The following is a 15,049-nucleotide window of genomic DNA, read 5'->3' as shown; positions in this document are numbered from 1 at the left end:
AAAAATATGATTTAAATTGCTTAAAGTGGAGTTTATAATTGTCAACTAAACTTATACTCTTTGACACACATGTATATTCCACGAATCTATTAATCCTTCCTTGCAACTGTTAACAAACCATTTAATTTCGCTTCTCATTTCATTGCAGCCGAATTGGGGGATTACGATCAGCGTCGTCACTCCAAAGGCTATGTGTCCGAGTTTCGTTTACTGCCGAATCAGAGCAGCGAACTGGAAACACGTGTCGCCGAACTTCATCAGCAATTAATGGGCATGTCACCGGCGACAGCGGAGCTAAATTATTTGGACAAAGTTAAATGGCACGATATGTACGGCGTCGATTTGCATCCGGTGTTGGTAAGTGAATACAAATGCTAATTGAATAGAAGAGCGAAAAAACAACAAGCTGAAATCGCTTAATAAGCGGGTTTAGGAAAATGTTGCTTTGATGTTGCAGTTTGATGTTTTATGTTATTGATTATCTATGGAGATCAAAGCGCAAAGGAAAATTGAGGTGCAAAAAAAGGGAAACGACTATGGTTGGTGCTACAAAGGCAAATACGTTTTAGGACAAATAAATAAAATAAATCTATTGGTATTTAGAATTAAAGCTCACCCATGAAGAGCTTTTAAAGGGTAGACATAAAACCTATTTTTAGCATTTTTAAATATCGGTATTCAAGAAATAAAGATACATAAGTCCAATTCTAACGAAGAATCAAGAGCTAACGAAGATGTTGCCTACATTTTGGCGCACTGCCAAATTTTCTTGAAAGCTCTATTTGCTTCGGAAGACTTTGAAGAAAAATGTACTACAAATAGATTTGAAAAAAGAATTATATATAAAAAATATGTCTCTTCTGGACTGGAACCGACGAACGGTAGTCCACCCACCACAATTCACCAAATACTTTAATTTCACAGCACATTCTTATCACTAACAGTAGCTGAAACATAAATATCACATAATAAAACAAGGCGACACCCACATTACTTAATTTCTTCCATACCACTCACGCTTTAACTCCGCGATAAGTTAAAGCCGCCTTCAGCCGCCATATGGCTGGCCATTAAATTATACATTCAGCCATTCGTTCATTCATTCATTTCGACACTCAGTCATTTGTCACTATTTTGGCACTCATTGTCGCCATCGTAGCCGGTCGTCGCCTGACTTTGCGCTGACCAATTCGGCTTGTTTCCTTCCTTTATTTTATTATCCTTGCGCGCCGCTACCACGCCAATTTCATTTTCGGGTCATTATACAGTTAACTGGCAGCAAGTGAGTCAAACGAACAGCAACAATGTTTGCATGCGTCTGCTACCCACTATACGTCTTACATACATTGTCCTTTTAGTTTTCGTTTTTATGTTGCTGCGTAAATTTTCGCTTCATTTACATTTTTTATGGTATTTTTGATATCACGACGAAATAAATCACCTTCAGACGGTCGTGCGCCTGTTTGCTGGCGAATAAAACCATACTGCCACTGGAATAAATGCAAACAATGTGTGTGTTCGTTTGGCATTTTTATTGGTTGCTTCGGTGACTCTACAAGCGAGTTATAGCCGAAAGCGCTGCGCCTGGCTTGTCACATTTCACCACAGCGTTTCGAACTCCAAAATGTTCGGCCAACATTGTATGGATTTTTCACCCTAATTGGCACGCCCCGTATCCTCTCTGCCTTTCCTACTGTTGTCACACTGTTAGTTTTCTACTTCAGTTCCTTCCCCTCTTCTTCCGGTATTAGCATGCCGTTATCGCTATATTGCCATCGACTTTTATTATTTTAGTGTTTTAATAAAAAAGCGAATGAAATTTTTATGGCATCCATAATCTTCTTTTAACTTAAATAAATATCTCAAATGCCAATTTATTAACTCGTAGCAACCACGTGACTATATGGTTTATGAGCGGTGAATTGTTAAGGTGACAGTTCAGAGTTGCCCTTAAGTGGTTTTGGGAGAGGAAACACTTTGAGCAAAAAAAGGAACCTTCGTAGACGGTGTATGGGTTAGGAAAGATTTGTTCGAATTGGAAGTTCATTACATTGGTGACAATGACCCCCTACGATTGCCAGATAAATGTTTCCATAATTTCAAAAATAAAATGTAGAACTTGATTTCCTTAAAAATCTATGCGTCTTTCAAAAGTGTACAACCACGGTTAATTATAACTTAACACGGTGCGACGCTGTCTTCTACAGACTTCAGTATGTCAGCAGCCCTTTACCAAGAGAACTTTGAGAACTATACTTGCAACAAGTATGATGCTATATTCAACTGTATAGTTACTTAGTCTAGAGTCTTTAAGATGGTTATCATTAGGTTTTCGCAAACTTATGTTCATCCGTCCGGGAATCACACTGTTGCACATGGAAAGAGTTTCTCTTTAGAGCTGTTTTTATTGGTATTCAATGAGATAGGATTGGATTGTGCTCGTAAGAGGACAATAGTAATCAATAAAGTCAGTATAATATTCCGACAAATACTGATACATTCAGACCCTTGTTCGTTAGAAATGTCTTGTTCTTAAACATATACATATTTAAGTAGTAATCACCACATATGATAATACTCTTCCCTTGTTGCCAAATTTTAAGGGATATATCTTATGATTTTCATTATTTAGTGAGTAGTATAATAATATATCTTCTGATTCTTGATATTAGCCCTGGGATCTATTACAATAAAATAACTCGAATGATGGAGCCAATAAACAAAATCAAATATCTCTCTACAAAAATATAAATACTAGTGCTTAATTTACTTCGCATTATTGGCTTATAACGGGTGATTTTTTTGAGGTTAGGATTTTCATGCATTAGTATTTGACAGATCACGTGGGATTTCAGACATGGTGTCAAAGAGAAAGATGCTCAGTATGCTTTGACATTTCATCATGAATAGACTTACTAACGAGCAACGCTTGCAAATCATTGAATTTTATTACCAAAATCAGTGTTCGGTTCGAAATGTGTTTCGCGCTTTACGTCCGATTTATGGTCTACATAATCGACCAAGTGAGCAAACAATTAATGCGATTGTGACCAAGTTTCGCACTCAGTTTACTTTATTGGACATTAAACCAACCACACGAATGCGTACAGTGCGTACAGAAGAGAATATTGCGTCTGTTTCTGAGAGTGTGGCTGAAGACCGTGAAATGTCGATTCGTCGCCGTTCGCAGCAATTGGGTTTGTGTTATTCGACCACATGGAAGATTTTACGCAAAGATCTTGGTGTAAAACCGTATAAAATACAGCTCGTGCAAGAACTGAAGCCGAACGATCTGCCACAACGTCGAATTTTCAGTGAATGGGCCCTAGAAAAGTTGGCAGAAAATCCGCTTTTTTATCGACAAATTTTGTTCAGCGATGAGGCTCATTTCTGGTTGAATGGCTACGTAAATAAGCAAAATTGCCGCATTTGGGGTGAAGAGCAACCAGAAGCCGTTCAATAACTGCCCATGCATCCCGAAAAATGCACTGTTTGGTGTGGTTTGTACGCTGGTGGAATCATTGGACCGTATTTTTTCAAAGATGCTGTTGGACGCAACGTTACGGTGAATGGCGATCGCTACCGTTCGATGCTAACAAACTTTTTGTTGCCAAAAATGGAAGAACTGAACTTGGTTGACATGTGGTTTCAACAAGATGGCGCTAAATGCCACACAGCTCGCGATTCTATGGCCATTTTGAGGGAAAACTTCGGAGAACAATTCATCTCAAGAAATGGACCCGTAAGTTGGCCACCAAGATCATGCGATTTAACGCCTTTAGACTATTTTTTGTGGGGCTACGTCAAGTCTAAAGTCTACAGAAATAAGCCAGCAACTATTCCAGCTTTGGAAGACAACATTTCCGAAGAAATTCGGGCTATTCCGGCCGAAATGCTCGAAAAAGTTGCCCAAAATTGGACTTTCCGAATGGACCACCTAAGACGCAGCCGCGGTCAACATTTAAATGAAATTATCTTCAAAAAGTAAATGTCATGAACCAATCTAACGTTTCAAATAAAGAACCGATGAGATTTTGCAAATTTTATGCGTTTTTTTTTTTTAAAAAGTTATCAAGCTCTTAAAAAATCACCCTTTACTAGCTTTGAAAGTTTTATTTCTCGAGTATGGGTTAGATGGTAGTATGGCAAGATTTCCCTGTCGAAGATATATAACATACTTATTATTATAGTATTATATTTAAATCATTTTTAAAATATTTATCTAAGTTTAAATCACGATGAGACATTTCACAATTAAAGTTAGGAGATCATAGAACGAAACAACTTTGGTAAAGTGATTTAGTAAAGAGTTGAAATTTCATAACACCTATGGCGGGTCAAGTATTTACCTTTTACTCATGCCAAAATCTAGTGTTATCTCTTTGTATGTAGATAATATCACCATTCGCAGACAATAATCTCACAAATAGGAGAGTAGCAGAAGAAAATTTCGGCAAATTATTTTCATGGAAGCATTTTGAACTTTTCAACAAGTCTTTTACTGGTCAAGTGAACAAATTAAAAAAAATAAGTTCTGCCCCAAATACAAAGTACCGTAAAAAAGTATCCGTACAACACATTTACAAAACTTGAGCAAGAAAAAACCCGTCTCCAAAAAACAGAAAGTGTCAAAAAGAATTTCGAAGTAAATTCACGTGAAATTATCACCGGCACCCGTAACTACTTGGCAGTTGAGATATTCGAGTGGCTGTGTGACACTCATTTCGAGCTGCCGAAAGGTCAAACTGCACAACAAAGCGGCAACCTGAAAAGAGAATTATGTATAAAGTCCCAGTGAGGAGAAAGCAGAAAAACTTTGACGTAAAATCTACTGATAATGACCGTCATCAGGCTGTAAGCAGCGCACACCTCCTTCTCCAGCACACTTGTCGCACGGCTAATAGCCTGTAGCAAGTAGAGGAAGCTGACGTAGACGAAGCGTGCACGACATGGCTAATAACTTTATTGAATTTTAATAACCTCTTTACGAAACTTGGCACGCTTGCACGGTGACGGCGTCAAAAACTTTACAACGAAGCCTTGAGCTTTTTGTTTGCTGTTGTTGTTGTTTTTGTTCTTTTTCTTTACATATTTTACAGGATGCGCTCATTTGTATTGAACGCAATTTTTTTATTATTATTTTTGTAATTTATTCTTGTTTTTGTTGTACTACAGTATTTTCGCTCTTCAAGTGTACTGCAGTTGTTGTTGTTGTTCTTGCATTGTCAATTCTTACACTTATTTTGTGCTATCTTATTATACAACTACTTATGCTCATTTTCTTGCTTCTTCTTTCTGTTTCTCTTTCCACAGGGCGAGGACAGTGTCGAGTACTTTCTGGGTCTGACGCCGAGTGGCATTGTGGTGCTGCGCAACAAGACGACAGTGGCTCATTACTATTGGCCGCGTATTGCCAAAGTTTACTACAAAGGACGCTATTTCATGCTGCGGATAAGCGATAAAAATGTAAATATGCCATAGTGGTGGTGTTAGCACACTATTCATAACTACTATTTGCATGCAATAACACACACACAAACATACTTACATATACATATACATACAGACACTCAACATTTAAAGTAGTTCCACTTATAAATTCAATTTCTTTACGACACTCAGCGCTGTTTGAAGCGCTTTCTTTGGAAAACTTATTTTTCCTTCAAGAGAACCAGCATTATTTACATACATATCTATACGCACACACCAACAAACAGACGCATACTGTATAAAGACCCATATTAAATGCGTCGCCGTCTTTGCCAAAGTGTCAAGGCATTTTACGCTCAACATAATGCGCTGAAAAGCCTTAAGTGCGCACACTGTTTACACCGAAGGTGCGTACACACAGTTCGAAGGCTGCGTGCGGCACACATACATACCCATACAACCGCAGAGAGTAGCTAAGTATTTGTGGTCGCGCTTGACTTTGTCGCTTTCTTATATGCAAAACGCACTTGTGAAATATTTGTTGAATGGGATTTCTTGTTGGCAAAGGCATTTATTTTGAATTGCTGTAGAAAAAAGTTGCATGAAAGCTTGCCTGTCTGACGGCACAAAGGCAGTAATGCATTCCACATACACACACACATATATTCTAGCGCATTTGAATATTTTGAATTTATTGAGTTAAAGTATTCATGTGAATGGTGTGAAGTGCTTGAAAGTTGCTAGTGCAGTAAGTACTCCGTTATTAATGCTATATATTAACACTTTCAACTTTACATATATGGATAGCACGACCGCTGACGGTTAATATTTTTGGTGCTCGAATGTAGGTGATATAATTGGAATTTTAGCTTGCGAGTTTGGATATATATTTCAACACTCTTGACAGATCCACAAAAACTAGGTAGAGGTGGAGAGACTGCTTAACCACTACCCATAAAACGCAATTAGGTAATACTTTGTGAGTGTGACAATTTAAGTCCGCTGTCTCGTTCGAACTGGTTGAGGCCTTATCCGGTGAATATTTCTTAACTTCGTCGTAATACGAATTAAATATTCTCTGAGATCATGCTACTTAGTAAAAAACCGACTGATATTGACTCGTTTTTTTTTTTAGGAAAATGATGATATTTAAATTTAAACAACAAACTACAGAGTAATTGGTGTTACTGAATAATTATAATAAATATTTGCTAAAAGACTTTAGGGAGGGCAAGATATTTTCTGTAAAGAGCTTTCCATTAAATTTAGTTTCAGATATCAGACCACCGTAGTGTCTTTCATACGGCGGTGTCTGCAATTACGGTAGCGGTAGATAACCTGCTCCGAAGCGTAGCCTCTTTCAGGGAGGTGAACTCGATGAATGTGTTCTCAAAGCTAGTCAAGGAGTGTATAAAGACATTATCGATAGTGGCAAACTATTTCACTATCAGTCTCTTTTGGGTATCGGGTCACAGCAAAATTGCTAAGAACTGCAAAGCGAATGACCTCGCGAGGAAGAGCACCCATCGTCCTATTTCACCATGCTGAAAATGGGCTGGGGTGCTGTTATCCTTTTGACCTCTTGAGTTTATCCTCCAGATTTATAGAGCTGGATTTTTGGACCGCTTACGAGCTCAGTAAAAGCTGGTGAACAGTCAGAACTTGCTCAGTTGCGAGATCATTTTAGCCCACAGTGAAATGCAAAAGGTGGGCTGACTACTAGTGGAAGTACTCATTAGCATGTATGCGATGAGACTACGAATCCTGCAAAGCGCTTCGGCGATCCATAAGGATCTTCTTAACGATCCTTACTCTGGAGTCTTTTGGCATCACAATGGAGCTGTCCAAGTGGTATCGTGTCACCTGTCGCCCTTAAACCTCCTAGTATACTTTTCGCGCATTTTGCTTGAGTTTATATATTTTTCGGGACTTATACTTGAGCCGCATGCACGAGTTCTGAATCCGCCAATGATTTTGAATGACTCTTTCCATTTATTTAAAAAAAAAAATCCCTTAAAAGATTTAGGTGATTGATATTGATGTACGGAAAAAACAGTCATTAAACAATGAGCAATAGCACTCACTATATAGTTTATTCTTAAATTTTCAGAATGTGTAGACTTTGTCATGCAAGCCAAACCAAGCTTCAACAAAGGCTGAAGAAAGATCTTAAGAATTGTTTGTTCTCCAAAATTCTCAAATTCTTTTTATTAAAGTACCCTCTAATAAATATATGTGCCTCATCGCTGAAGGGTGCGAAATGATATGAACTACTTGAAATAGTGCGCCAAGTTTCGAAAATCAAATTTCATTAATTTTAAACATTCCTACATGTTTACTTAACATAAGTGTCAAATGTATGCTAACAGCCATCCTTCGAAGAAATACTATACGTTCTCCATTCTCAAAACACAATAAACGAAATACTTAGAAAGTTTAGTAATACATTGTTATTTAAATTATTTAATTTAATCATAAGATTATTTCATATTTCATACTACGTTAATTTAATTAATTCACATACATATGTAACTACACAAATATAGTCAAATGTATTCCTTGATTCTCGTTAAAAATATTTATTTTACAATTTTCTTTTAACTATTTTTATTCTTCTCGTCACACAGAACGAGCTCAGCACCTATGGCTTTGAGACGCCGCGCAAAACCGCTTGCAAGCATTTGTGGCGTTGCTGTGTGGAGCATCACGCCTTCTTTCGCATGGTACGCGTTGCACCTTTACCGAATTCGCAATCGAATAATTCGGATTTATTTCAACTCGGTTCGCGTTTACGCTACAGGTGAGTGATAACGGAGTAGTGATTGATTGGTGCAGGTATTCAAATAAAATGGGTAAAATTTTATATTTTTATACTCTCGCAACAATGTTGCTACGAGAGTATTATAGTTTTGTCCACATAACGGTTGGTTGTAAGTCCTAAAACTAATGAGTTAGATATAGGGTTATATATATCAAAATGATCGTCAGTTCAAATCCGGATGTCTGTCTGTCCGTCCGTGCAAGCTGTAACTTGAGTAAAAATTGAGATATCTTAATGAACATCTTGGAACACGTGTTCCTTGGCACCAAGGCGTAATCAGACCACTGCCACGCCCACAAAATTGCGAAAACCGAAAACACTTAAAGTGCCATAACTAAGCTATAAATAAAGCTATGGAAGTAAAATTTGGTATGAAGGATCGCACTAGGAAGGGGCATATGTGGATGTAATTTTTTTGGGGAAGTGGGCGTGGCCCCTCCCCCTACTAAGTTTTTTTGTACATATCTCGCAAACTACTAAAGGTATATCAAGGAAACTAGAGTCGTTTCTTTTAGGTACTACCTTATACAGTCCAAAAATGGAGGAAATCGGATTGTAACCACGCCCACCTCCCACACAAAGGTTATGTTGAAAACTACTTAAAGTGGGTTAACTCATTAACGAAAAACGTCAGAAACACTAAATTTCACATAAGAAATGGCAGATGAAAGCTGCACTCAGATTTTTTTACAAAATGGAAAATGGGCGTGGCGTCGCCCACTTATGGGTCAAAAACCATATCTCAGGAACTACTCGACCGATTTCAATGAAACTTGGTTTGTAATAGTTTCCTTAAATCCCAATGATATGTTGTTTTGTAGACAATCTGAATCGTTTACTTTACAATATTTAAAGTAAGCACTAGTAAAGATATCGATGCAGAATTTTGCACAAATACTACGTTTATAGTGTGGCAGCCCCATTCTAAAAATCACCGAAATCGGACCATAGGTTGTCAAGGCCTCATATATCGAACATGAGGACCTCGGTACTTCTAACCTAATATTAGGGTTTCCAACTTTCAATGGACTTTATACAATACATATGACGAATATGTGGGTCAAATTGTATTTTATATAATATAAATAAAGTTAAATATATAAATTGCGAGAGTATAAAATGTTCGGTTACACCCGAACTTAGCCCTTCCATACTTGTTTATATACACATATGTATGTTTGTAAGGAGTCTATGGATTTAAAATTAACTATTTAAAGCTGAAAAGCTTTGTAAATTTTTTTATTACTCTTTTTGAAAAAAAAAAAATTGTTATACAATATTTTAAAGTAATGAATTTTTGGAAATGGTCCTCCTAACTAGCTAATTAAATGTATTATGTAATTTTGCAACTCAGCCAAGTGTGCGCACTTGAAGAGTTTCAATCAAAATTATACAAAAGCAGACAACTTCACAAATAATTCACTATCTCAACGAGCAGTCTGTTAGAAAGAGGCACATGAGGCATGTAGGTTTTATTACCAACAATAAATGCGCAAAACTGTATACTCACATACTCACATGTGCATATGTATGCTTCAAGTCACCCTGTTGTGGCAGTCCGCCAACCCAAGTCGTTAAAGACACACTACACACATTTGAAATCATTAAATTTTCTACAAATGAGGCGGTTTTCAACACCATTTTTACAGATGTGCTACACAGATATACGCACACATACACACGCAGTATCACTTTCATCTGTGGGGTCATTAAAAAATCTTCGCTCATCCACGGCAACCACTCGAACGAAGTGGTCATTCGTCGGAATACAGTCTTCATTAATGACCTTCGCTTCGCAAAACTAAGCAAATGCAGGCGAATTCCTCTCTATAAATGTATATATTTACGTGCTTCCTTACATATATACCTAACTGCAAACCTATTTCGCCCATCTGTGTGGCAAATGTTGCCAAATGTAGTTTCCTTCGACGACTAATTGTGAAAAAGTCCAATAAAAGTGGTTTTATGTCTACACACATGTAATCGTATGTATGTATGTGTACGTTTGTGCCACTTGAGAACCTAGTCCCTTGCTGGCACTGAAGTTGAAACTTTAGTAGAGACGCGTAATAAATTTGCTGGCTACAACCCAACAACGCATTGAACTTTATTATTTTACATTTGGCCAAACGCAAGGTGAACACACACGCAGGGGAATATTTGTATCTAGATATGTAAGTGTGTGTAATTAAACTGGGGAATAGTAAAAATAAATCGTAAAGAAATTGCAATCGCCAGTAATAAAATAGAGTGGGGAAAAATAAAGAAGAAGTGGGGCGGGCACGAAATGGTTTCCAACTAAATGTTGTAAAACTTTGAGTCCGAAGAACCAAGCGCTTAAAATAGTTAATATCAAATAGTTTGATATTACAAGAAGTTACCATATCGCTGATTGAAATGGTGATTGATAGCAATGCTCTCTGCTGATGCAATACTAGAGTTTAAAACACTAATCTCGCCAAAAAGAGAAAACCTTTATGGATCTTCGTACCTAATATCGATGCTTTAGAGAATGAGTTAAGTTACTCGTATTTTTTCTCAAACTAAAAGTTGTAGTGTTTATTAGAGGTATTATCATGGATGGATTCAGCACTTTAGCTCTGATTATCCAAACCTTCAAACTATCCAACTCAAACAGTCCAATAAATGTGATCTCAAAAGTTAATACAACCTCCCTACAATAGGCAGTCCAAACTGTTAAAAGATAAGCAACTGTTTAAAACGAATAGGTCTCCACATACAACTGCAAGTAAACTAGATGAAAAGATTCGGCCTTTTGGGAAGCGTGCAATATAAAGTAATCTCTTCTTCAACAGATCATAAACTCGAAGAAAATCAGATACGATTCTGAATTTTCTTGGCAAGTGGATGAAATTTGATAGTTAATCGTATAAAGATTAGCTCATATTTTTAAGGAAGAAAAATGTAAAATAACATCCCTACCGAGTTCCGATCGTTTAAGACCTGGAATAGTTTACTTCTGGAAATTTCAATATATTACGATTTCTAAAAGAGAGGCAGAACGTTTAAGAACTTAGAAGTAACTTACTATACAAAATTTTAATAGTTTTGAGAATAATCTGGTGAAAAATTTCAAGAAGTTAGTTTTCGGTTTGAAGCATAAAAATTGCGAATTATGATAACTAAAATACCATATGAAATGCCTTACATCTATTTTATCTATATTTCTCGCGAATACCGCATCAATAGTCGTACCTCCTTTTGTCGTAGAATCATTTCTTCCATTGATCATTTCTAATGAAAATTTCTCTCTGAAGAATGCCAGTAAGGGTTCAGCTTCTGGCAATGAGAAATTTACATTGAAATCTCCCGAAAGGAGTACCGGTTGTTCGCTATACTCTACTGATTCTCCGATACGGTAATAAGGCTATACCAATGAACAATTTTATATCTCTCATCGATGATTTTGGTGATATATAAATGGCAATTAAATTAAATTTTTTACTATTATGATTATCGCTAGGGTTCATTTTGCATTGCATTCTACCGCACACAAATCGCCAATTCTTGTTGAAGTTGATATCGTCACATCAGCATCACTCGCGTACGGAGCCTTTATATCTAAATGAGGAGTGAGAATATGACATTTGTCTCGCTCATTGTGATAAATAGCAACGCCTGAATTTCTTGTTTCATTTCGTTGAAATCTTACAACGAAATCAAAATTTGGTACGGATACAGGAAGTTCGTTGTCGTTCATAAATGTTTCTGATAACATCAAGATGTTTGACTGTTTAAACACTCTATCTGAGAAATCATCAACATGAGCACGAAGACTTTGACAATTTAATGATATTATTGATAAACATTTTCTTGTGCTAAGAAACTCGAATAATTCTTTTTCTAAGGTGATAATTGGATTTTGACGTAATTGTATCATTTGATGTAAATGATGATAATGATGGATAAGGATAATGTAAACTCCTTCAATGGCAACAGCTCTTGACAGTGCGACATAAACTAACTGTTGAGATTGAACTGTTTCATAATAGTAAACAATTTCATTGAAAGTTCCTACTTGCGACTAGTGAATTGTCAACCCACAATCTGGTGCCAGTGGAAAGTGGTTTCTCTTAGCTGATAACTCCTCTGTCTATTAAGGAATTTATTCCTTAAAATCACCACTCAGAAGTCGTTTTATCCGTTGTAATCGAGTGATCATCGATGAAACATCATTTCTAATATGCCACAAGACAAAATTAAAAATAAAGTTCATAAACCTCACGCTGTCAGATAAAACGATATATGTACCTCCTCATCGCGTGTGCTAATTCTTTCGATTTGCAATTCACTCTCCACTGAAGCGTTAAACAATTATCGCAACCTTTTCCGAAGTCGTATAAGAAGTATAACTTCAACAAGATACTTTTAAAATTAATGAGAATGAAAATTATACAAATAAAATTAGCTCTAGTTAGTAGCGGTGAGGTCTAGTTATGTGAGGTGGATTAAATAAATATCTGCTTGATTTGATATATTCAATCAAACTATGAAAGTTAAAATCCAATGTACCGAAAGAGAGCAGATATCTCAATGTTCACAAAATTTCTCTAGTTAAGCGAACGAAAATGCTCTAATCGAATTAAGGTTGGACTACTAACTACTATTGATTAATAATATTTAATGAACGGTAACCTCAACAATAAGAGTGAATATTTAACAGTACGCATACACAATTAGTACGGAGAAATGTTTTTAAAGTGAGGGCCGATGGACAAGAACACCATCTGTACCATTACAACAAAAAATTTATCAAATACTATTACGAATACCATATAATATTGAAGTTGTACTTACTGCTCGTACTCAGAATTGGAAGTATGAGAGTTCGCATGATGAATGCGTCTCCTAAGCCCCTTAGCAGTTTTCTATACCGATTTTAGCAACTACTCTTCCTATTCTACATACGCTCGACTGGAAGATGGATGACTGCCTGCGTGGCAGTGCGCCAATAAGCGCATTCCTTTTGCACTTTTTTTGTATGGTATATGGCAGCTTGTTCGCGCTGATTGTTTGCGGTTTTTTACGACATTCGTCACGACAAGGTTACCTCGGGTGCAACTCATTTGTCTGCGGCTACAGGCGCGGCATCAGCGTACCGCAGACAAGGGGCTAGGCGTTGCACGCCTATTGGCTTGCGTCAAAGTTTTTATGAGCGCAGCGCTGCCAGGCATTTGCCTAGCTTTATTGTCTTGTGGATTTGTTTTTTTAACCAATACTTGGCTTTATGACGTTTGTTAGTTACGTCGAAAAGAATTGTGTATATATTTTCTAGAACAACCAACATGTGTATGCATAAAGTTTACTTTGAATTGTTATTTCATTTCGTTTATAGTTTTTATTAGTTGTTTTTGTTTTTGTGTTACTCACATTGTTGTTCACCCAAACGTATAATTTGTTCTTTTCGTTCTTTTCTATGTACTCCAACTTCATCACATCTCCCGCATTTGCCAAACAACCCAACCCGTAACAAATATGGATTGATTTGTTTTACTTTACGACCAACAACAACAACAACCACTCGTCCAAATCACCAACCAACCAACCAACTTGCCAACTCATCATTTGTCCACCACGCGCACACACAGCAGTCGTACGGAGAAACAGCCAACGGCCAAGGATGCACTCTCGCTGGGTCGCATACAGCCGGCATTCACACGTGTCCCCTCGAAACGCCAGCCAAGACGCGTGATTGATGACTTTTTGAACGGCAGTAGAAGCGCCAGCAACACGCTGAAGAGCAAAGGGATCAACGGTCACACCAATGGTGTTGGTGGCGGCGGCGGCAACAGCGTCACCGACGGTGGCGTCTATCAGAACGGTGGCGGCATGCAAGCGCCCAACATGATGCCAAAGTAAGTTTACCCTATGCACAAAGCACTCGAAATTCAATCACGCACACACACACACGCACTCTCATATGCCTTGAGTATAATTGTACAGAAGAGTTTGTGTTATTTAGCCCTTTCAGCAGCATAGTTTATTTATTTCCAATCGCCTCGTTTTTTGCTTTCGAATTTTTTTATTGAATTATTGCATACACTTTTGCTGATTTCCGGCGGATGTGCACTCAAGCCTTGACCTGCCACACATACACACACTCACGCGCATTCATATATCATCTAATGCATCATTTCCTCATTCGAACCGCTAACCAGCAATATTGTAAACAGTCTTTTGATTTATTTCGCTTTGGATTTTACGCTTTTTTTGGCAAGGCACTCGGCGCACTGCGAACACACACCGTTGTTTATGTTAAGCATGTGGCTTTTGCTGCCAACTAACGGTAGCACATTTGTCATGCCGTCCTAACCAATCGTCCGCAGTTCCCGAATGCTCTCACCCGCGTGATATTATTTTTTCTTCCTTTCATTTTCATTTGGCTCTCGAGATTACGCTCGTTTTTCTTCGATTTTTCGTCTCGTTGGTTTGCTTTTTCATCTCGTTGCTTTGGCTTTTCATTAGCGAAGAAATCAAGTGCACTTCTTGACTTTCAATATGTTTTCGAATGGCGGACCAACAACAAGGAGTAAACAACACATGTGTATTTGCCAAAAAAATATTGTGATTGATATACATACAAGGGTTGTAGAGTAAGAAAACAAATATTGCATCATTAAAAGTAGCTTTTTCCCAACTATGAGCTAGCACTTCAAGTAGCTGCACCTCTACCCCGGGTACGTGTCGTAAATCCATTCAAATTCAATTAAAGACAATTGTTTCGTCTAGACATCGCAGACTATTGTTTAGTGTGGTGATTTATCATAGACGAATTTG

At 37.4% G+C, this 15,049-nt stretch overlaps 1 protein-coding gene and 1 pseudogene across 10 annotated transcripts in view; one reads left to right on the top strand and one right to left on the bottom strand.

Moving 5' to 3' along the window:
- The window catches only part of LOC105213533 (band 4.1-like protein 4A), a 209,642-nt gene that overhangs the window by 139,185 nt on the left and 55,408 nt on the right, over window positions 1–15,049 (top strand). For 8 of the 10 annotated variants that reach the window (XM_011186422.3, XM_054226145.1, XM_054226161.1 and 5 more), the window contains 4 exons: window positions 149–357; window positions 5,314–5,466; window positions 8,058–8,230; window positions 13,861–14,127. In XM_011186422.3, the coding sequence (XP_011184724.2) occupies window positions 149–357; window positions 5,314–5,466; window positions 8,058–8,230; window positions 13,861–14,127 (802 nt within the window). The remainder of the gene's footprint in view (window positions 1–148; window positions 358–5,313; window positions 5,467–8,057; window positions 8,231–13,860; window positions 14,128–15,049) is intronic. The other 2 variants (XM_054226156.1, XM_054226184.1) reach the window with 1 other exon arrangement.
- LOC114804157 (small nucleolar RNA U3) lies at window positions 12,393–12,593 on the bottom strand (annotated as a pseudogene).

Source organism: Zeugodacus cucurbitae, chromosome 2 (genome assembly GCF_028554725.1).
Source record: "Zeugodacus cucurbitae isolate PBARC_wt_2022May chromosome 2, idZeuCucr1.2, whole genome shotgun sequence".
In the NCBI taxonomy this organism is placed as follows: domain Eukaryota; kingdom Metazoa; phylum Arthropoda; class Insecta; order Diptera; family Tephritidae; genus Zeugodacus; species Zeugodacus cucurbitae.
Note: the sequence above shows the minus strand (reverse complement) of the source record. Positions and strands in the feature narration are given on the sequence as shown.